Source organism: Apodemus sylvaticus, chromosome 19 (assembly GCF_947179515.1).
Source record: "Apodemus sylvaticus chromosome 19, mApoSyl1.1, whole genome shotgun sequence".
Taxonomy (NCBI): Eukaryota; Metazoa; Chordata; class Mammalia; order Rodentia; family Muridae; genus Apodemus; species Apodemus sylvaticus.
This window is the reverse complement of record NC_067490.1, coordinates 3,953,889-3,976,659: the sequence shown is the minus strand read 5'-3', so window position 1 is coordinate 3,976,659 and position 22,771 is coordinate 3,953,889. Positions and strand designations below refer to the sequence as shown.

The window sequence follows — 22,771 nt, the reverse complement described above, 5'->3', positions numbered from 1 at the left end:
CATCCGTGGTCTGTTGGGTTATATTCACACCCTTTCCAAACACCAGGTGTTCTCTTAAGAGGACATCTCTCAAGCTCTAGCAAAACATCACACACCCCTTTTCCATGCACTTCCAGAAATACATCACATGTCTGCTTCAGTAAAATCATCCTCCCATAAGACAATTCCAGGAAAACATCACACTACCAAACTGAGTCTTCAAGGAAACCAGAAATTTCCCCTTCAGGCCTGGTTCTCCTAGCTTAGGTCCTCACATTAGCTGGCTGTGTTGCCAAAGTACTTCTTGAACTCCACCCATGTCTGTTTTTAATAGGTAGTCTCTAATTCCATCTTTATCCCAAAGCTTTAGTACAGGCCTTTGTAATAACAGAAAACTCTTGTCCGCTGACAGGTTTTCCAAACATTGGGAATGTGGCTCAGTGATTAGAGTGCCCACCTTGTACACCACAGGCCCCGGGGGTCAATTTCTCAACACCTCCATAAACAGGGTGGTTGACACCCAGGCCAGGATGGTGAGGTGACTCAGGCAGACGTGCTTGTCATGAGGTCTGACCACCTGGTGTCAGTCCCCCAGAACCCACATGGAAAGAGAGAACTGGGTCTCCAAGATTGTCTTCTGACTCCCCCAACCCCCAACACACACACCACAGCTGGGGAGTGCCCTCATTCACACAACACACACATAAAGCAATAGTATAAATACATAACACGTAAAATAGTTTAAAATCTCTGTGATCACCCTTGCATGGGTTTCCCTTCAATCCTCCTGGCAGCTTCTCATCACAATGTGGGTTTTAGACACAGGAAAATTTCCCCAGTGCAAACTCTGAAGGAAAACTGGATACAACTTATACATATGTGTCCTTATACATACATGTTCCCATGTCCTTCTACATGAAACCATGGTGATTACTTTTTCATTTTTATCGCACTGATTTAATAATCATGTGCAGGGATGTGCATGTCATGATTCCCGTGTGAGGCTCAGAGGATAACTTACAGGAGTCAGGTCTCTCCGGTCACCATGGGGCTTCCGTGGATCAAACTCAGGGAGCCAAGCTTGGTGACAAGAACCTCACACGCTGAGCCATCTCGATGGCCCCTTGGAGACCATTGGGTTTGAACGTTTCCTTTGGAAAGTTGCTTCATTCCTGGACTTGGCACATACAAGGGGTGCCCACTGTGACATTAGAAAACGCATTTCCTGGCCCGAAGGGCACCAGCATTGCCTTGGGTGACTCTGGAGAACCAGGCCTTCTTGCCCAGGTCTCCCCTGTGGCAGAGTCAGCTGCACCTGTGAGAGGCCAAACCTTACATTCAGACTCCATTTTAGAGAACTAGAACTGAGACAAACTAACAGCCCAGTACCTAGCATTAGTTTCCAAGTTACCTCTCAACAAAACACAAGCCTCGCTCCAGTATCTAGGCTTACCCCCAACAGGACCTGTGTCTCCAGGTTACACCCCCAACAAAACTGCACCCCAGTTTACAAACCTGTCCTCAGTCTAACGACCACCAATGCAGAGAGAAACAAAAATTAAATTTATGATATGTTCCCAGCACCAGCCAATTTCCTTCCCAGTTAGAGGCTTGCACACTCACCACCTGCTTGCTGCTTACTATAAAGCCTCGCCCCGATAGATATTCAGGTCTCCTCATCCCCAAAAGTGTCCTACATGACACTGTGTGCTGGCCTGAGCTAGCTCTTATAAAAAGTCCCTACTGTGATTCCATCGGATCAGCTCCTGTCTGGTTTTGGGGATCGCTAACATTTCCCTGGCCCTATACCTCAAGATCCCATATCTGCCCTGAGAGCTTGGGTGTCACTGTATTAGTTACTGTGGTCCTTTGAATAGGATGACCCCATATTCTTGGTCACTTGAATACTTAATTCCCTGTTGGTGCTGTTTGGGGAAGCTTAGGAGGTGTGGCCCTGCTGGAAGAAGTATGTCACTGGGGGCGTGGTTGGAGGTGTGAGCTCTCAGCTGTTCCTGCTGCCATGCCTGGTGTTTGCTGTCATGGTGGTGATGGACTCTTAACTCTTTGGGACCCTAATCCCCAGATGAACCTTCTGTTAGTTTCCTTGGACATGATGTTTTATCACAGCAACAGAAAAGTAACGAATACAGTTCCCTTTTCCATCCGTGTGACTTAATATCTGACAAGGCACAACTTATGGAGAAAGGGTCTATCCTGGGGTATTGTGGTCCATAACGCTAAATCCGTTACAGTGGGGCAGGCCCTTCCTTTCTGCTCCAGCCTATGGGCCACCTCAGTAAATACCCCACAGGAGCTGTTCAAAATGGCAGGTCCTATTAAAATGGAGGCTCCACTACATCTCCTCAGCCTGCAGGCCTCACAGGAGCTGTCCATGGTGGCAGCACATCTCCAGTCCCCTCCAGTCCCCAGCAGCCCCACAGAAATGGCACCTTAGCAAAACCCAGCTGCATCCAGGAAGCGTTTTCCACTCTAGCCCATGGGCCTGATGCCAGAAAAATAAGGGATTAAAAAAAACAAAAACCTACCAATTCCTGAGGAGAAAAATCCCATGACAGCGACGTGGCTCAGCCTGGCAAGGGTGTATGGGAGGAGCTAGACAATTTGTTTTTGTTTTTGTTTTTTTCGAGGCAGGGTTTCTCTGTGATGCCCTGACTGTCCTGGAACTCACTCTGTAGACCAGGCTGGCCTCAAACCAGAAATCCGCCTGCCTCTGCCTCCCAATTGCTGGGATTAAAGGTGTGTGCCACCACTGCCCGGCTTAGACATTTTTCTTAAATAAGCAATTGGACCCTTGACAGACAGAGCTCTCTCTGTCTCTCTGTCTCTCTGTCTCTCTGTCTCTCTGTCTCTCTCTCTCTCTCTCTCTCTCTCTCTCTCTCTCTGTCAGCTTGGAAGAGCCTCTAAGAAGGAGCTCCAGGTAAGAGATGGGAATTTCCTCTTTGGGCTTGCAGGAACAACAGAAGCATCTGGCAGGACAAATCTAGGAAAAGCTAAGGAGCCATCTTGGGTTTGGAGGAGCTCAAGGGAAATGTAGACTTGCTCAGAAGAATGACACAGATAGAGATTTCTAAAGAGTTGGCAGTTTAGTTGCAGAATCAGGCTTGTAATAGGTATCTCCTATATAGTTAAGAAAATAAAGGTTCGTTGACAGGGTTTTACCTCCGTTTTTGCCTCCTGTGTCTTTAGGGCTATAAGCCTAATTTCATTTAAATAGTTAGAGGCCTTTGAGCGGGACTTTGGTCTCCTGCAATATAGAGCAGTCCACCATGCAAGGCAACAACAGGCCTATGAACCTGACTTTAAGGCAGACTATGCTGAATACAGCATCCATCATGCCCGAGTCAGGGCTGCAAGCCACAAGTCCACAGAGCAGGCAGTGGAGATGAAGAGACTTAGTCCAGGAGTGTAAATGGTTCAGGAAGCCATACCCAAGTTTCAGGAGAGAGAAGCATTGCTGTTCTTGAAGTGACAACGTCTGTTTTCTGTGGAAAGTCAGTTGTGTCAAATGAGGTTTTGCTGAAGCAGACACAGGTGAAAGGATGTTTTGCTGAAGCAGACACATGAAAGGACACCTGATGTTTAGAAGGAATGTAAATAAATCCCAACAGACAGTAGGCAAGGCTGCATGGTATTGGTAAGCCTTACCATTGTTTACTGGTCATTGTTTCTCAGGACTCCATAGAGACAAATGCATCAAAAATCTTCTGGTGAGGTTTTGGCGGCTTCTTGCTGCTTTTGCAGCTGCTGATTGGCAGAGTGAAGGGAAGTGTCTGGCTATGTCAGCTGGTACAGGCTCACGTGGAGTTTTGCTAAGACAGAGTCACGTGGTGTTGTGCTGAGGCAAGACTCCTGAAGGACACGTGATGTCTGGGGAGAGTGTAATAGGATGCAGTGTAAGTGATGGCGGGCTCGCATAGCTGGCTCTGCAGCGCTTTGTTGGTCTCAAGTCTTCATCTTCACTGATCTTCACTCTGTTGAGAGAGGCACCGCAGAGAACTTCTCCTGGTGTCTCCTGCTGACTCAGGCTGATTCAGTGGAGGCCTGGCTGTCTCTGCTGGGTCCTAGCACAGCTGATGATTCCTGTTTGCTATCCTGACACTACAGACCTGGACTGCTGGATTGAAATTGTCCCAAGGAACTCCTCCTAAACGGCAAACAGCTGAGCATCCCGGCTTCTGCATTGAGCTGCCATTGCTGATTCTTGTGAACTGAACTGTTAGTATCCCGACAACATAGATTCTATTTGCCCCAAATAACCATCTCTAACCCCAAAGGGTGCACTTCCCTGTGTCCTCATATCCTTTCTTTTCCATGACTTCTGGTGGGTGACAGATAGCAGGGAGGTTAAGCATTTAAGAACCATTATTAAAAATAGGTTCTGAAAAATCTAAGCCAATTATCTCAGCTGTGGATGTGTTCTTGAGAGTTCAACAGAAAATCACATCCTATGCCTGAGAACCACGGAAAAGACACTGGAGAGAAGGAGAAGCAGACATCACCACAGTGGCAGGGGACAGGGCAGCTTCAGGACGGCATCATTAGTAGCTAAAGCAAGTGGGTGGAGGAAATGTAGTGTGACTTTTCTTGTGCACCCACCCAGCACACTGAAGGATCCCCACTTGAGTCTCTGAGCTTTAGGTCTTGGGGCTCACAATCCTGAGGATAGGACAAGGCTCTGTCCTTCCCTGTGTCCTTGTGATGACAGACTCTCAGCATGTGCTTCACAGTGATGGAGACAGCAGAGCTTGGAGTGACCCAGCCACGGAGTGACCCCATCACAGATAATAACTGACTGAGCCCGACTCGGCACAGCTCTGTTCACACTCAGTTCCCACAGCCTCACTGTCTCCCACCAGATACACACAGCATAGGGACACAGATTCTGGAAGGTTCTGCATATGTCATTTATTTCTTTAAAAAAATTTTATGAATTCTCAATCCATGAAATTAAGAAGCAATCAAAGCCCTCAGGGTGAAGATGTGAACAATCAAGTTCACATCCAGATTCTCATTCTCAGTGTGGAAGTGAGGAGCTGCAGCTCAGGGCAGCATGGAGCTGACAGGATGCAGATGTCCCCCAGTGTGTGGTTGGACCAGGAAGGTTGGCTGTGGAAGGGAACACAGGGCAGCGCAGGGACAGGGTCCTGTGTGCAGGGCAGGCTGGGCTCCACAGTTCTTCACATTGAGCCCCGAGGCTCACAGGCAACATCAGACACTGTTGTCTAAAGAGAACTGAGGGCTCTGGGTGTCACAGGAGAGACCTGAATACACTGTCACTCAGTCCACTCCAGGCAGCTGTCTTCATGCTAGAGAATGAGAGTCATGAACCATCACTGTGAAGTCAACATCCCAACAACCCACAGCTCACAGGGGATTCTGGGAGTCCCTGAAACCCAATCATGTCCACATTGCTCCTCCCTAATCAGACCCCAAAGTGTCACCTTTACAATCTGGGAGAGACATATCAGAGCTCTGGGAGCCGTCCCTGCCTAGGGTAAAACAAAACAAATGTATATGTACATGTATGTATGTATGTATTCATATCACAGTACAACTCAGGCCCCCAGAAGATTTCTCTGGAGGAGCTGTTATGGATTCCCAGAGCTCCCACCATCCCCAGCTTCACTCCAATGGCCCCAGGACAATCCTGTCCCCACACTAACCTGAAGCTGGAGCATAGTCCCCTCTTTTTCCACCTGTGAGAAGAAAAGGTGTGAGAGTTCAAGGAAGATCTTGACACTAGGAAGTTCCCAGAACTGACAGCAGACCCAGGTGGAGACAGGAGCAATGTGGGGTGTGGCTGTGTTTCCCCTTGATGGGCAGAGCACACTTCTAAAGGAGGCTGAGAGAAAACCCAGACCCTGCCCTTTCCTACCTGTGTTTCTCCTCCTATACAACACAACAGCCACCACAACTCCAATGAAGGCCACAGCTCCAAGGACAACCAGACCAGCAATGATCACCATGTTGGAGTCGGTGGATGGAGGAGGCTCTAGGAAGGACAGACACAGGAAATGAAGGTGAGGGTCGTGACCCCAGCTCTCAGCCCTGACCTGCTCAGGGTCTGCAGAAGGCTCCAGCTTTCCCTGACCCCAGCTCTGCACCCACACCCTCCTTACCCCATCTCTGGGTGAGGGGCTCAGACAGCCCCTCATGGTGCACATGGCATGTGTAATTCTGCTCCTTCCCAAGAGGCACCACCACAGATGCCCACTTCTGGAAGGTTCCATCTCCTGAAGGCCTGGTCTCCACAAGCTCCATGTCCTGGGTCAGCTCCTCCCCATTCAACTGCCAGGTCAGGGTGATGTCAGCAGGGTAGAAGCCCAGGGCCCAGCACCTCAGGGTGACATCACCTTCAGATCTGGGGTGATGGGTCACATGTGCCTTTGGGGGATCTGTGTGGAAGATGTAAGAAATCCCACAATTAAGAAGACACACTAAAATCTACACAAGACACAGTTAAATCTATGATGACACTGAACTATGTCTCTGTTTGACACATCAACTGTCATTGCGCTAGTGACCTGCAGGCAGAGCTGGTCCCCTCAGCACAGAACTGCACATGTTTCTGGGGGACTCAGAAGCTCAGAGGGAATCCACATGAGCCACTGGGTCAACATGGTCGTCCTTATGCGATGCTCTATAGCATGAGGTAGGTAGTCACAGAATGGAAGATGGGATGGAAAATAAGTAATGTAATATGTGCTTGAGTTCATATCAAAATTAGAAATCAGGGTTTAATGCTACAGCAAGGGTGCCACCACTGAGACTCAACCCCTGTGGTCATCTTGTTGACCAACATAACTGTCAGTCCAAGTGAACAGCTATCACACAGTGTGTAGCAGAAATGTGATGAACCTCTGACACTCAGCCAGAGAAAATGACTCCCAGGCCCTGCCTCTGGGGTGACAATGTACAGGTGTGTCACACAGGATCCCTGGAGTGTGCTGTGGACCTCAGTGCAGCACTCACTGAACACAGCAGGCTCACAGGGTGTGAGGATCTTCCCTCTCACTCCAGCCCTGGACTGCAGAAGACCCTGTCTCTTAGAGTCCAATTCCTGATTCACTAGAGGAACACTGTAACTTATGGGGGCAAAGGAAGAGCAGGGGGGTTCTGGATGTTTAGTTTTGACAGGAAATAGTCTAAGTTCACAAAAAAAATCTCCCTTTTAAGGGAACCCTGATTTACCTTGTCTAATTATTCAAGTTAGCAGTCTCCCCTAGCACCTGTGGACACTGATATAAATGACAATTCTAGGGCATGGAGAAACAGGGTCACTGCAGTGCAGACAAAACCTGACTAGAAACAAATTAATGCCAAAAAAAAAAAAAAAAAAAAAAAAAAAGCCAGGCAGTGTGGCGCACGCCTGTAATCCCAGCACTCTGGGAGGCAGAGGCAGGCAGATTTCTGAGTTTGAGGCCAGCCTGATCTACAGAGTGAGTTTCAGGACAGTCAGGGCTATACAGAGAAACACTGTCTTGAAAAAACCAAATGCAAAAAAACAAAATCAAAAAAAAAAAAAAAAAAAAAAAGAAGAAGAAGAAGAAGAAGAAAGAAAGAAAAGAAAAAAGAGAAAGTAAGAAATAGGGCGGTGGTGGCGCACACCTTTAATCCCAGCACTTGGGAGGCAGAGGGAGGTGGATTTCTGAGTTCAAGGCCAGCCTGGTCCACAGAGTGAGTTCCAGGACAGCCAAGGCTACACAGAGAAATCCTGTCTCGAAAAAAACAAATCAAAAAAAAAAAAAAAAAAAAAAAAAAAGGAAATTCCACGATTTCTATTCCTCCAGGGTCCCCCATAAGGGCTCCTGTGACCACTCACCACTGTAGGAATAGATAGAGTTGGGTTGTGGAAGGGATGCAAACCCCACAGACAGGACAGGATCTGTGAGAATGTATTCTTTGGAAAGTTCTAGAAACTGGGGAACCAGCCTAGTGAAGAGGAGTCCATGTCTCCTATTGGGTAAAGAAGACTTCTGGTCCTGAGGTGTAAGGGCTGGCACACTCAGCATGACAGGAGTCAGTGTCCATAGAGAGTGGGTGTGGGCAGAGAACCTGGCCTGGGAGAGGCCATGGCTGACAGAGGCTTCAGACTGCAGGGAGCCGCCATTGCTAAGTGGGGGAAATTCTCTCCTTCCCTCCTGACACAGCCTGGGCACTGTCCAGGGAGGAGGCTGAGCCCTGGGAGAGGCAGTGCAGTCACTGTGATGAGGATCAGGAGACCCAGGGACACTGTCTCCCCTCTGAGACAGGGGCATCGCCCCAGCTGAGGGTTTCTTCTTCCCCAGGACTGAGCCCCAGCCCGAGGGCAGAGGGAGGAGCTGCCCGCGGCCCCTGCACCTGTGCGCAGCAGCGTCTCCTTCCCGCGCTCCAGGTATCTGCGGAGCCACTCCACGCACGTGCCCTCCAGGTAGGCCCTGCGTCTCTCTGCTTCACCAGCCTGCTCCAACTTCCGTCGGCTGATCTGCGCCGCCATGTCCGCCGCCGTCCACGTTTTCAGGTCATCGTTCAGGGCGATGTAATCGCGGCCGTCGTAGGCGAACTGCCGGTACCCGCGGAGGAGGCGCCCGTCCGAGTCCACGTCACAGCCATACATGTTCTGTAGTGTGTGAGAGCCTGCGGGACCCCGCGGTCAGCCCCGCCCCGGCCCCGCCCCGCCCCGGCCCCGCCCACCCGCGGACTTCTCCAAACTGAAAGGGAAACCGGTCCCGGGTCGGTTCTGCTCCCGAACCTCGGACTTGGGACCCGGGACGTCTCCGGCCCCTGTGTCGGGACGTGGAGGGGTCGTGACCTCCGACCCGGGGTCACTCACCGGCCTCGCTCTGGTTGTAGTAGCCGCGCAGGTTCCTCAGGCTCTCTCGGTGCCACTGCTCATGGCCCCTGGCGTTCCGTGTGTTCCGCTCCCAATACTCCGGCCCCTCCTGCTCCACCCACCCCGCGCGCGGCTCCATCCTCGGATTCTCCGCGTCGCTGTCGAAGCGCACGAACTGCGTGTCGTCCACGTAGCCGACTTCCACGTACCAGGGCTCCCCGAGGCCGGGCCGGGACACGGCGGTCTCGAAATACCGCATCGAGTGTGAGCCTGGGGGCGGCGCGCGGTGAGACCCCGACCTCCTCCCGGGACCCCGGGCGGGTGCGCGGGCCGGGAGGGGAGCAGGGCGCGGGGCTCGGGACGCGGGTGGAGAAGGGGCGAAGGGTCCGGTGGGCGACGCAGGGACGCGGTTTCCCCGGTGCTGCCCCCGCCCCTCCCCGCAGAGCCCGTTTCCCTCCCGACCCCGCACTCACCCGCGCGGGTCTGGGTCGGGACCAGGGCGGCCGCCAGCAGCAGGAGCAGCGTGCGAGGCGCCATCGCCTCCATCTGGGATCCGGGCGTCAGAGTCCCGCGGGCTGCGTGGACTTTATAACCTGTGCCCTCGGCGACGGTGATTGGATCCCCAGGATCGCGTCACCCAATGGGGATGAGAACTGCGAGCGCGTCATCAGTGTCCGGGCAGAAGGACCTGACCCAGGTTAGAAGCAGAAGTGAAACTGAGGAGATGGGGAATCCCCAGCCCTGGGCTTCCCCACCCTGACCTCACCTCCTGGTGACCAAGACTTTACCTCAACCCTGTGCTGTAGGAGAGGCGCTGGGCTGCGAGCCCCACACGGACCGCACAGAGATCAGTCTCTGTTCACCTGCAGTGGCTGTAAAGAGGAAACTTTGCCTGTTCCCTCAGGATTTCTCTTCTCAACCTTGGCCTACAGTCCTTGTGTTTCCCACACTCCTCGTGTTTCCTACACTCCTCGTGTCTCCTACACTCCTCGTGTTTCCTACACTCCTCGTGTCTCCGTGTTTCCTACACTCCTCGTGACTCCGTGTTTCCTACACTCCTCGTGTTTCCTACACACCTCGTGTTTCCTCACAGACGAAGCCTCTGTAGCCCCAGATGGCTGTGATTTATTTACAGGGATCTTCATTCCCAGTCCTGAGATTGTCCACGTGGACCTGGGTCATTCAGTGGATCCACTGAAGAGAGACCCCTGTGGAGACCACAGACAGCAGGGCACTGACCCCTGTCTACACTGCACTTCCCTGTGTCTGCACTTCCACAGTACAGTGGTCTTAGTGACTCAGTCACAGGTGGAGAGGAACTGTCACCGACTCTAACACAGAATACTGATGACAGTGTGGTAGGAGTTGTGTAACCTGTGACCCTCTCAGTCCCTCTCTGACCTTCACTCACACTGTGAGCTGATGAGGTGAGGGACATGAATGTCACAGCTGTGTGGGACACTGCATCTGATAACAGAGTTGGCCCCAGAGTACCTCAGGCCTGTGCAGTGTGGACACTGGAAGAAAGATGATTCTCACGCAGAGAGTGCACGCTGGTGAGGTGAGGTTTCAGCCCTGATGAGTACTGTGTGGAAAAATTAAATTCATACATTTGTATCTGTGGACTTTGACCTGATCTCTTCAAATCACAGCCACAGGTAACTTAACTGGAAAGTGAGAGCAGAGATGGGCGGGGACTCCTGCACAGTCACATGTCATACATGGCAATAAATGTCGGTGAGCACAGGTGTGAACTCCAGTCACTTCCTCATGCAGGTGTCCACAGCCACCCCTCAGCCTCACCAGGACTCAGAGGCACCTGTTCCATGAGGCCCTCCAGGGTCCCACCTGTGGAAGATGAAAGAGAAGCATCACGGTCTTGGGCAACAGCGCCGCCTGGTGGAAGAACAGAGGAGGACAGCGCCTGAGCCCACAGAGCTGAGGGTAAAGGGGATCCAGGCTGGCTGAGCTGCCCCAGGGTATTTGAGCTGCAGCCCCCCCCCCCTTCTCATCTGGGCCACACCTTCTGCTGGAAGCCTACAGGAAGCCATGGAAGAAGGGAAGGCTTGCTCTCTGTCTGCTTGCCCCTGCTCCTGCTCCTGCTGCATCTGTGGGACATCCCTGCTTGCCCGCCTTGCTCTGAATAATGACAGCAGACTTACATTTATTATGAATGCCTGGGCTTTATGCCTGTTCCCAGCTCTCTCCTAACTCAGTCATCCATTTATACCATTCTAAGTTCTGCCCTGTGGCTGCTCACCTCTCCTCAGTTTCACACATCCTGCTTCCTCCAAGTCTGGGTGGCGAATCCCCCATGCTTCTCTCTTCCCAGAGTTCCTCTCTCTGACCAGAATCCTGCCTTCTACTCTCCTTTGCTACAGGGCATAGGCTTTTTATTTTACCACGCAGAAGGTGCTTTAGGTAGGCAAGGTAGGACAGAGACTCATCTTTACACAGTGCACAACAACATTACTTCAGCATTGCCCCCTTTAGTCCTACAAAAGTCTCCTTCTCTGATTTCATAAACTATATACAATAAGAACAAGTATAATAACATAATTATACCAGTTGGAGAGATGGCTCAGTGGTTAAGAAGACTGACTGCACTTCTGGAGGTCCTGAGTTCAAATCCCAGCAACCACATGGTGCCTCACAACCATCTGTAATGAAATCTGATGCCTTCTTCTGGTGTGTCTGAAGAGAGCCACAGTGTACTCACATATAACAACAAATAAGTCTTTTAAAAAATTATACAACATTATTCATTTAATTAAGAATTATTTAATTCTTTATTAAGAATCATTAATTTTAATTTAATCACTTATTTAATTGAGAAGAATTAAATTTAAAATTAAGAATTGTAATTCTTTTTTTTTTTTTTGGTTTTTTGAGACAGGATTTCTCTGTGTAGCCCTGGCTGTACTAGAACTCACTCTGTAGACCAGATTGGCCTTGAACTCAGAAATCTGCCTGCCTCTGCCTCCTAAGTGCTGGGATTACAGGCCTGTGCCACCACCGCACGGCAAGAATTTTAATTCTTAACATTAAAAATATATATACATATGAGAATTTCAAAGAGGCAGTGGAAGAGAAAAGTTATTAGGATATACATATGAGAATTTCATTCATAATGTCTGGTTTGTTTTTATTTGCCAACCATGGAGAAATTATTATCCATCTTATGAATCATAAGTCCTATCTATCTTATGAGTCCAAAGTTCTTTGCCTATTTACCTATTGTAATTTGGAATTATCCACCTAAAAATATCTTCCTAGACTTAAATCATTTTCCTAAATCCTGAAAAACTTAACCTTACTGTGAGACTGTAACTCTGTAGTCTCCTCCCCATCAGTGACCTGAGAAGGATGAATGTTACCTGAGAAAACAGGAAGTGCAGAGCAAGCAGCTTCCTTCCAAAGCTGTGGGAATGGCAGAGATGGCTGCCTGGACAGTCACCCAAGGCTCTTCTGCAGTGCTGGGGCCTCCATCTTCAGGCTACTGACCCAGTATGTGACAGACGTTTTTTTGTGAAGCAGGAATATTGAAGAACTTCCCCAACTTGTCTTGGCAAAGCTCACCAGTCAACTCCTCCGTGTTCTGCTTGTCCACTGTTAGGACAGCATGCAGTCTGCAGTTGAAGCAAGGGCAGGTTTTTGGCTGGTGCCTTGCTTTGTCACATTTGAAGTAAAATCCATATGAAATTTCTTCAGTGCCCACCATCCTCTCTGAATTAGAATAGGGTGCTACAGGCACAGTCGTGCCTCAGTGTTATGGAAAGGCTCGTGTTAATAAAACAGTTTTGATGCCATCTCCTGTAGATTTCTGAGATTTTTGAAACCCACTTATATATCTATTGTGTGTAAGAATAGGCAAATGTTGTTTGTTTCTAGCTATCTACTATCTGTTCAACTTTGGAAACATCTACAAGAGGCTAAAGAAAGGTTATTTCTGTAATTAACAAAAGTAATAACATGTCCATACGTTTGATTGACTGACTACCAACTTGCATTTCTTAATTATCTTGAACTCTTTGCAATAGTTTCTATCAAGGATTAGAACTTTACATTACATGTTTAATTGAGTTGCATAGGTACAATACTTTAACAAGGGTTAAAGCATGTATACAGTATGTTGTAGCAAAATATAACCTTCAATTTGTCTAATAACACAAAAATTCAAAACCACAAGAAAAAAAAACCAAAAATTCAAACCAGTGTATAATATGTTAGACTAGTTGTTGATGCTCTTTAGTCTAAAAGTAGATTAAGCCATCGACCCTTATCCTCTTGTTCCTTTATAGTCCTGACGTGGAACCTTCTAGTTTCTTTGGAATGTCAGTTATATCAAATGACGGTTTACTGGAGCACACAAAGAAAGTGTGTTTTGCTAAAGCAGACATGTGAAAGAATGTTTTTCTGAAGAAGACACAGGTGAAAGGATGTTTTGCTATAGCAGCCACGTGACAGGACCTGTGAAGGAGTTTAAATATGACCTTACAGACACCTCACAGGCAATGAGCACTGAGCTTTGGTTTGGTTTCCTCCATCTTGCTTTTCTTCTCTAATGGAATGTGTGTATTGGTTAGCCTTACATGGTTGTTGAGATTCACTTGTGGTAACGCCACCATTGAGAGAAACTCTCCAAAGAACTGCCTTGTGAGGCTCCTGTGGCCTCTGTGTTGGTGACCCTCGCTGTTTTTTCAGGATAGAACCACAGTTGCTGGTTCGGGCTTGGTGTCTGCCTGCTGAGAGGACTGGGCAGCACCTGCTGGTTCCTGTGTGGGGTCTGCTCGTGAGAAGACTGCACTGCAGCTGTTGACTAGTACTTGGTGTTTGCTACGGGACTGAACTGTGGACGAAGAAGATTGAGCTCACCCCCAAAGAGCTTTTGTTAAACAGGTCCACTTCCCCCGATATCCTAATAACTTTTCTCTTCCACTGCCTCTTGTGGGAGTCGGACAAAAGGAGAGGCTGGGCATTTATTAATGTAGGTGGGAAAAAATTCATGCCTACACACCCAGTTTGTTCTTTTAATCCCTTTCCCCTTCTTTCCCTCACATTATATAGTAGAGAGAAAGACAGAAGAAAAAACAGAGAGAAAGAAATTCTTGAATTTGATATCCTTTTCCTTGGTCATGTTTGACACAAGTGACCAACCATGCTCTCACAACGACAAATATTCATCACCCACTCAACAACCAAATACCTATCACCCTAACTCTTGGGAATGAGGGTATTGTGTTCTTAAAATTGCTTCCTGCTGTGTAGGAACGATGATATCTTTCAGGGGCCCTAAGGCAGTTAGGATAATGGTCATGTCCTAAGAAAGCAAGCTGTAACATTGGCTGTCCACACTCTGTGTGGTGTCTAAATACAGAGCTTAACTGAAGCCCTGGATGGAGCAGTCTGTGAGGCTGGACGATTGTAACCAGCTGTTTTGAAGTTGTTCTGGATAATTCTGAGGAGCCAGCTCTTGAGGCAATTTGAGGTTGGATCATCTGGGCTATTTGTCTTGTCTTCTTTGGTGTCTGGTCCTTTCTCTGTAAACACAGAAACTTTCATAGGTAATACACATGTCTGCATTAACGCATGTATGGAATGTATGGTGTGCACAGATCAGTTAAAGATGAATCTCTTCTATGTGCGAGAAGGAAAGGCATCAAATGCTCTAAGTCTGTTCGTGCTATCTACCCATGCCGCAATATAAATATCCACCCATGCCACAGGAAAGGGTGATCTGATGAGCCATGCGGACTTTGTAGCCAACAAGATTTATTGGCTATGAATAGCTGACCTCGTGGCTGGAGACATTCATGTCTCAGACAGTTTCAGAGCTGTTTCCACACAGAGGGACGAGAAATCATGGGTTTGGTTGGCTGGTTGTTTGGCTTTTTGTTCTTTCTTTCTTTCTTTCTTTCTTTCTTTCTTTCTTTCTTTCTTTCTTTCTTTCTTTCTTTCTTTCTTTCTTTCTTTCTTTCTTTCTTTCTTTCTTTCTTTCTTTCTTTCTTTCTTTTTTGGTTTTCGGAGACATGGTTTCTCCGTGTAGCTCTGACTGTCCTGGAACTCACTCTGTAGACCAGGCTGGCCTTGAACTCAGAAATCCACCTGCCTCTGCCTCCCAAGTGCTGGGATTAAAGGCGTGTGCCAACACTGCCCGGCAAGTTCTACTTATTTTCTTCCTTCATTTTTGCAGCTAAAATTTTGCAGAGGTCTCCTTTGGCCAAATGTAATCTCTATTAATTTTGAATTCATAGCTTTCCTTCTCTTGTTGAAACAAAGACAAAACAGCTCCTTGAACTCAACACATTTCCTTCATTCCATTCTGAGGTTCTCACATATACACTCTGATCTAATCCAGCAGTCCTTTCTCAACTCCAGTGTTTTACAGCGGCTGTGTTCCCTGTCTCTGGACCTTATGACCAGACTTCAGACAAAGTAGATTCCATGAGGGAGGTAGAGTGTGTAGTGCATGAGGAGGAGCCCTGCACCTCTGTGCACACATGTAAGGAGCTTGACAAGTTTGCTAATTCATTTAAGCAGAAATTTGGGGAATGTGTGGGAATGGATTTTGGGGTGTGGGATAATGGTGGAAGGAACATAAACGTGGGTCAGGCTGAGATTTTTGATGTGGGAATGCTGAGTGGAGAACTGGTGAAGTAATAAAAAGCAGCTACAGGTCTCTCTGTGAGTCCCTGGCTGTTCTGGAACTCACTCTGTACACTGGGTTAATCTTCAACTCAGAGACCTGCCTGCCTCCGGGTATGCACAACCACGGCCCAGAAAATGTTCTTAATCCAATCACAAGTCTACTGATTTTTGTTTTATCATTTTAGTGTAAAAATAGTCAACAAATGAGAGAAAGACTACATAATGGTGGCAAAAGATCATCTCCACCTTCGAATCAGTTTCTAGACTTGAGGCAGTTTGCAGACCCAGAACCCATTGAATGAATGAATGACCCGGTTACCCCCCAGTGAGTATCTTATAAAATACCTAAAAGGTTTACTGCTAGCCTTTCTCCAGTCCGTTCCTAGTGGGACCTACAGACTTTCACCTGGGTAAACCATGCACTGTGGGGAAGAAATAATCAGACTTTCCAGGGTCTACTGGATACCAAGTCATAAAATAGGACACACGGTAACCTATTATCAAATAGAAGTGGTATATAAGTAATCAGGACTGGACATGTTCTAGAAGCACAAAGAAGTTACATGAAGACTCTGCCCAAATGCCTATGGTCTTGACTCCTGTTACAATGCCATCTGCTGCCAAGCATGCACCTGCAGCCTCATGAGGTGCCTTGTTATTGGAAGACTAAGGAAGAAGAGACCAGGGCCTGCCTTGCTGATGGTTCTCATGTTGTGTAGGCACCACAGGAAGTGGACAGCTGCAGCATTACAACCCCTTTCCTGGATAACCCTGACTCTTGTGAAGGGAAATCATCACAGTGGGTGGAAGTTCAGGCCACACCCATGTTAATACATTTTATTTGGAAGGGGAAATGGCCAGATGTGTGACTGTTCTCTAATTCATGGGCTGTGGCCAATGGACTGGCTGGATGGACAGGGATGTGGAAAGAGCGTGATTGGAACCATCTGGGGAAGAAGCATGTGCAGAGATCTTTCCAAATGGGGAAGGGTGTGAAGACACTTGTGTCCCATGTACCTGCTCATCAAAAGGTGATGTCAGCTGGGGAGAAGTTCACTAATCAGGTAGGTAGGTGACCCATTCTGTGGACAGTCAGTCTCTTTACCCAGCCTTCTCTGTCATTACCCAGTGGGCACATAAACAAAGAGATCATCATGACAGAGATGGGGTTATGGATGGGCTCAACAACATGGACTTCCACTCACTATGGCTGACCTGGTCACAGCTGCTGCTGAAAGCCAGACCTGCCAATAGCAGAGACCAACACTGAGCCCCAGATGTGCCACCATTCCTCAAAGGTGACCAGCTAGCAATCTGGCAAAGGACAACACTTGGTACTTACTGGAGTAGATACTCATTCTGACTATGGATTTGCCTTTCCTGCATGTGATGGTTTTGTTGAAACCACCATCAGTGAACTCACAGAATACCTTATCCACCATCATGCTATTCCACACAGGGTTCCATGTGGTATTCTGACCAAGGAACTCACTTCACAGCAGGAGAAGTGTGACAGTGGGACCACGGTCTTAGAGTCCCCTAGTCTTACCATGTTCTCCACCAACCTGAACCAGCTGGCTTAACATAAAGATGCAGTGACTGAGCCGGGTGGTGGCGCACGCCTTTAATCCCAGCACTTGGGAGGCAGAGGCAGGTAGATTTCTGAGTTCAAAGCCAGCCTCGTCTACAGAGTGAGTTCCAGGACAGCCAGGGCTACACAGAGAAACCCTGTCTTGAAAAGACCAAAAACCAAAACCAAAATAAAACAAACATACAAACAAAAAGATGAAGTGACTGTCTGAAGACACAGTTACAATGCTAATTAGGTGACAGCAGCCTGAAGGGCTGAGTCATGGATAGTTGGACTTTCTGGGTCCTGCCATTACTGAGTAAAGACACAAGACACAGAGACTTATTATTATTATTATTATTATTAAAAGCTTAGACGCTTAGCTTGGCAGACTTTCAGCTATCCTTACGTGACAAATACTGGCCTGTTCTTTACCTCTTTCCTCTTTCTCACAGCCCTGGAACATCTGTCCTTCCCCATGTGATGATGGCCAATCCTCCTGCCTCTGATTCTTCTCCCAGAGGATCTCTCTCAGCCTGTAAGTCCCACCTTTACTCTCCTGATTAGACATTGCCATCAGGCTAAGCACGGGACAGCAGTGTCAGGTGGGGTGATTGATGCATATCGCCAAGGGGAATTAGATTGACTCTCCACAATGCAGGTAAGAAGAATCATGTCTGCAGTGCAGGAGATTGCTTCGGGCTTCTGTCAATACTACCATGCCCTGTGATTAAAGTCAATGGGAAACCACAACAGCCTAATCCAGGCAGGATGACAAAGGGCACAGAACCTTCAGGAATGGTGGTATGGTGGTCACTCCTCCACGAAAAGAGACAAGACCTGCTGAGGTGCTGGGGAAAAGGGAGGAAATGCAGAATGGGTAGTAGAGGAAGGTAGTTATAATTATCAGTCAGGAGAGCAGGAGATTCACCCCAGGACACTGAAGAGGACAGACACATAAAGCTGAGGAGTGGTAATTAACCACATGGCAGAAAATAGTATCAAATAAATGCAATGATATAGTATGAGCTATCCTGGGAACCAGCCAAAGGCATTAGCATATAAGTGTCAGAGTCCTTATTTCTATAAATGAAGATACTTTGTGGAACACATGTGGTTACCTGCTAAAGCCATGTGACCAGTTGCAGAAATGAGGATTATAACTAACATGTACATTTTTGTTGTATTTGTACAGATATTGCATTATCTTTTCTGTTTCTTTATGATACAATGTAGCATCAATTAAGAGAATTATCAATGGTTATCATATTTATATTTGAGATTCTAAAAGAATCTCCCTCAAGGGACATTGTCACTGTTTCTAAATTTATAATGCATTTGCAATTGTACAAGTGATAATTATCTCATGTTTCAATATTATTATGGTCTGGTTACTGATTTAATTTGGAGGTTAACCATGACACAAGGAGACATGATTTTGTATCAAGGTGTTTATCATGAAATTAATAAGTGGTGTTTTTTCTCTAACCCAGCTTGCTCCCAAATAACTGACACAGAGAGACTGTGGTTTATTCAATTAGCTTTAAAGCAGCCAGGGATTTTCCCTTCAGCCCCAAACCCTCTGTTTTGTGGTTTTCACAGGTCCTTATGATTTTCAAACTGAAACACAACTTCTGAAAGAGATTACACCTCAGGCTCCTCCCCTCGATTGTTATACAACACCACACTCTCCAGTCACAGTCACATAGACACACACAGGCACACACAGACACAGACACACAGTCATACACACCCACCACATGTGATCTCAGCACTTGGTATGCAGAGGTGAGGCAGGAGGACCATTCAAGGTTGGGACGTGGAGAGATGACTCAGAGGTTGAGAGCATTAAAGACTCTTCCACAGGTCCTAAAAGAATCTCCCTCAAGGGACATTGCCACTGGTTATTAAATCAATAACCAGATCATAATAATATTGAAACATGAGATAACTATCACTTGTACAATTGCAAATGCCTGTGAATGCTCAGAAATCACACAGTGGCTCACAACCATCTTGACAGAGATCTGGCGCCCTCCTCTGGTGGATATGCGCATATACAGGCAGAGCACTGTGTACATAATAAATAAGTCTTTAAAAAAAAAAGAATCTAAGGTCAACCTGAGCTACAAGACATAACAACACAAACAGCATAAATGAACGAATACACAGGTTTCACAGACCAGTAGCATCAGAGGCCATTCTGTAGGGGGAGTTGTGTGGATTTCTCGCTTCCCTTGGGAATCCCTAGCTGCCAGCAGAGGGCGCCCTATCCCCTCTGAGACTGGAGCTACAAGTGGGTGAGAGCTGGGACTGAACCCAGGTCCTCTGGAACAGCAGTGAGCATTCTTCACCTCTGAGCAATCTCTCCAGCTCCATGATTTTACTCAGAAGTGACACCATCTTTATTTTTATGCTGTGACTCTCTGTGATTCTTTTCTCTGCAGCACAGGGCCTCACTCAGGCCTGAGCCCCCTAACTACCCTGCAGAGAGGGTGTGAACAGGAGAAGCCCTGGGTCCCTCAGGGTCACAGAGTCCAAGAGAAGGAGCTTCCCACACTGTCCCTACAGTGCTCAGTCTACACAAACGTCTGATGTCCTCTAGCACCAATGCATCATGGGTAACATAACCCACACATGGAACGTTCCAGATGCCCTGTGTAGGCTGATATTGTCCAAAACCTACTTTAATAAGCTTACTTAAATGTTTTAACCTCTCTTCTAGCTCACTGCCCAGCAGAGGTAGTGGAAAGGAAGGGTTACTAGGGCAGAGGAGGGTGTGGACCTGTTTAGAAATAGTTCTTTGGGGGGAGTCCAATCTGCATTGTCAGGATATCAGCAGATGAGTTCACGAGAGTCAGCAATGGCAGTTCAATCCAGAAGGAACTTTGTTTTTGTTTTTGTTTGGAAGGTGGTGGAATGTAATTTTTACAGAGGAATCAAAAGAAGACACACGTTATATGTAAGCTATAAAAAAACTTTGTGATTCATGATGTGAAAATTGGTTACAGAATAAACAAAGAAAAAACATCCAAAGTAGGTTTCAAGAATGGAAGCTCATATTATACAGAATAAAGCAAAAGGACTCCAACTTATTTACTTTCTTTCACACATGATTAATTTCATAGTATACAAAAGAGAACAAATAAAATTATAAGTTAAAAGCAAGGAGATTAATTACAATGTTGAGATATTTTGGTATACATAACACAAATCCTCATTGTATAGCTTAGTATTTCTTGAATTCTGAGACTTAGATATTAGTTTGGGTATTTATGCATTCAAGAATTATATTTAGAATTTAGTAATATAAATTTGATAAAATATTGATATACCTCACATTTTCATATTTCTCCTGCTAACAGGGCTTGGAGAAAAGAGAAATTGGGAATAAGAAAATCTCTTTATTTCCATGTTTGCTTGTATTTATTTGTAGAAATCCTGAATAATACTAGGATCAAGGGTTCCATTGGTTGGCCTTTCATATTGTTTATCTAAGAGATATTGAGGCCAATTTTGACTCGGCGGGTAGACATATTTAGGGCTCTTCAGGTTTGGTTTCAGATGCACAGGTTGGAGGTTTCTAAGAAACATCCCAAGAGAGTGAGAGGGTAGGAAAGGTTCTCCTCCTCAGGGTGAGGAGAGGAAGGGGAGTGCCACTGCAGCCTGTAGCCATGGGCGCCCCCAGACTCAGGGAGAACAAAATGAGGCCCAGCTGCTCAGTGGGTCATCACCACAATTCAGCAGCCATCAGCTTAGCCTGACTAGGCTTAGGAGGCTCAGTGCCTGGGACCAGGACTTTTGTAGAAGCCAGAAGTAGAATGAGAACCAAGCTCTCATAGAGGATCTTGTCCATAGGACAGGTTTGGGAAGGGAGCCTCGAAAGCCATGAGGGCCTGGAGAAGTTGTGGAATTTGGGGGTGACTCTAAAATGAGAGTCATAGGAGAGAACAAGAAAGGTCACAGGAGCCCAACAGGGCCTCAGGGGACTGCACCTAAAACCTCAAGGGCCTAGAGGAGCTGTGGGAGAGGCAACTCTGCAGGGAAGGTAAGCAAAGGGCAGGTAGGGGGGCAACATGGCCCAGGAAAACTTGGGAACTGCAGAACAGCAGCTCCAATGGCAGGAGAATGGGGTCAGGTGATGAGGGCCAGCTGTAGCCTAAAGACTGTGACTGGAGGTCCCTCCACCTCAAAGACAACAGAGGGTGCTGGACACTCAATGGTCACTTGCTCAGAGTCAGGGAAACATTTACACTTAACAAAAGATATAGGTTTCTATTTTTCAAAACCCATTTTTAAAGACTTATTTATTGATTGATTGGTTGATTGATTGATTATATGTAAGTACACTGTAGCTGTCTTCAGACACCCCAGAAGAGGGCATCAGATCTCATTACAGATGACCGTGAGCCACCATGTGGTTGCTGGGATTTGAACTCAGGACCTTTGGGAGAACAGTTAGTGCTCTTAACCGCTGAACCATCTCTCCAGCTCCAAAACCTACTTATAATAAGGGTTCTTAAATGCTTTAACTTCTAGCCCACCACCCATCAAAGGTAGTAGGAAAGAAAAGTAATTAGGAGCCGGGCGATGGTGGCACACGCCTGTAATCCCAGCACTCTGGGAGGCAGAGGCAGGCAGATTTCTGAGTCCGAGGCCAGCCTGGTCTACAGAGTGAGTTCCAGGACAGCCAGGGCTACACAGAGAAACCCTGTCTCGAAAAAAAACAAATCCAAAAAACCAAAAAATAAAAAAAAATGAAAAATAAAAAAAAGAAAAGTAATTAGGATATCAGGAAATTGGACCTGTTTAGACATAATTCTTTGGAGCAAGTCCAATCTGCATTGTCAGGATATCAGCAGTTCAGTTCACATGATCAGCGGCAGGAGCTTAATCCACACAGAAACACCTTTCAAGAATTGGTGTTTAGAAGTAACATTTTGGTCCAGTTTCAAACTCAAATTGCGAGGATACAAGCAGTCCAGTTCTGTGTTTTCACGATATCAAACAGGAATCAGCAGCGAGGATAAAACCCAGCAGAAATGGCCAGACCTTCCCTGAATCAGTACAAGTCAGCAGGATGACCAGGATCAGCAGGGACACCAGGAGAAATTCTCTGCTGTGACTCTCTCAACAAAGTGAAGATCAGGAAAGACAGAGACTTGAGACCAAGAGGTGTTGCAAAGCTAGCTGTGCAAGTCCACCGTCGCTGTCCATCGCATCCTATTAGACTCCCTCCAAGAATCCTGTGTCCTTCCACAGCTCAGCAAAGCACCACATGAATCAGCAAAACTCCACAGGAGTCTTCCTTAGCAACACACCATGCTAGTCTGTCTTAGCAAAACTCCGTGTGAGTCTGTATCAGGTGATATATCCAGAAACTTCCACTTCACTCTGACAATTGGCCCAAGTCCACAGAAGTGCCAAGAAGCCTCCAGAACACCATTTCTTTCTATGAAGTCACGACAAGCAATGACCAGCAAGGAATAGCTAGGTACCAATGTCATCAAGCATCTTCTACCACCTGTTGGTCATATTTTTTTAACATCATGTGTCCGTTCACATGCTTGCTTTAGCAAATCACCCTCTTATCTGTGTGCCCCAGCAAAACATTTGACATAACTGACTTTCCAATAAAACCAGAATTTTCCACTTCTAAAAGAGGAACCTTGCTGAATTGTTCTGGTGGGTGGAATATTAATCAATCAGTGAGCCAGAAGGTGAGACTTCTGCAGGCCAAC

At 47.1% G+C, this 22,771-nt stretch overlaps 2 protein-coding genes and 1 long non-coding RNA gene across 5 annotated transcripts in view; 1 reads left to right on the top strand and 2 right to left on the bottom strand.

Moving 5' to 3' along the window:
• Positions 1 to 4,880: 4,880 nt before the first annotated feature.
• Positions 4,881 to 9,399, bottom strand: LOC127669623 (H-2 class I histocompatibility antigen, L-D alpha chain-like). 2 transcript variants are annotated; one of them, XM_052163763.1, is made up of 8 exons: positions 9,286 to 9,399; positions 8,813 to 9,082; positions 8,341 to 8,616; positions 6,120 to 6,395; positions 5,876 to 5,992; positions 5,664 to 5,696; positions 5,442 to 5,489; positions 4,881 to 5,306 (listed from the first exon to the last, which is right to left on the bottom strand). In XM_052163763.1, exons 1-8 carry the CDS (start codon positions 9,356 to 9,358, stop codon positions 5,302 to 5,304), a joined length of 1,098 nt encoding a protein of 365 aa, XP_052019723.1. In that variant the 5' UTR covers positions 9,359 to 9,399; the 3' UTR covers positions 4,881 to 5,301. The 2 variants fall into 2 exon arrangements, with proteins under 2 accessions (XP_052019723.1, XP_052019724.1); XM_052163764.1 differs by lacking the exon at positions 5,442 to 5,489.
• The window catches only part of LOC127669619 (H-2 class I histocompatibility antigen, D-B alpha chain-like), a 450,763-nt gene continuing 432,872 nt past the window's right edge, over positions 4,881 to 22,771 (bottom strand). Inside the window, exon 11 of the mRNA XM_052163739.1 lies at positions 4,881 to 5,261. The gene's annotated coding sequence lies outside the window, so the exon portion shown is untranslated. The remainder of the gene's footprint in view (positions 5,262 to 22,771) is intronic.
• On the top strand, positions 9,498 to 22,107 carry LOC127669635 (uncharacterized). Of its 2 annotated transcripts, XR_007974407.1 has the most exons (6): positions 9,498 to 10,373; positions 10,589 to 10,756; positions 13,517 to 15,314; positions 15,646 to 16,528; positions 17,486 to 17,568; positions 22,042 to 22,056. It is a non-coding gene; the product is annotated as an uncharacterized LOC127669635 (long non-coding RNA). The 2 variants fall into 2 exon arrangements; XR_007974406.1 differs by having other exon boundaries at positions 13,517 to 16,528; positions 22,042 to 22,107.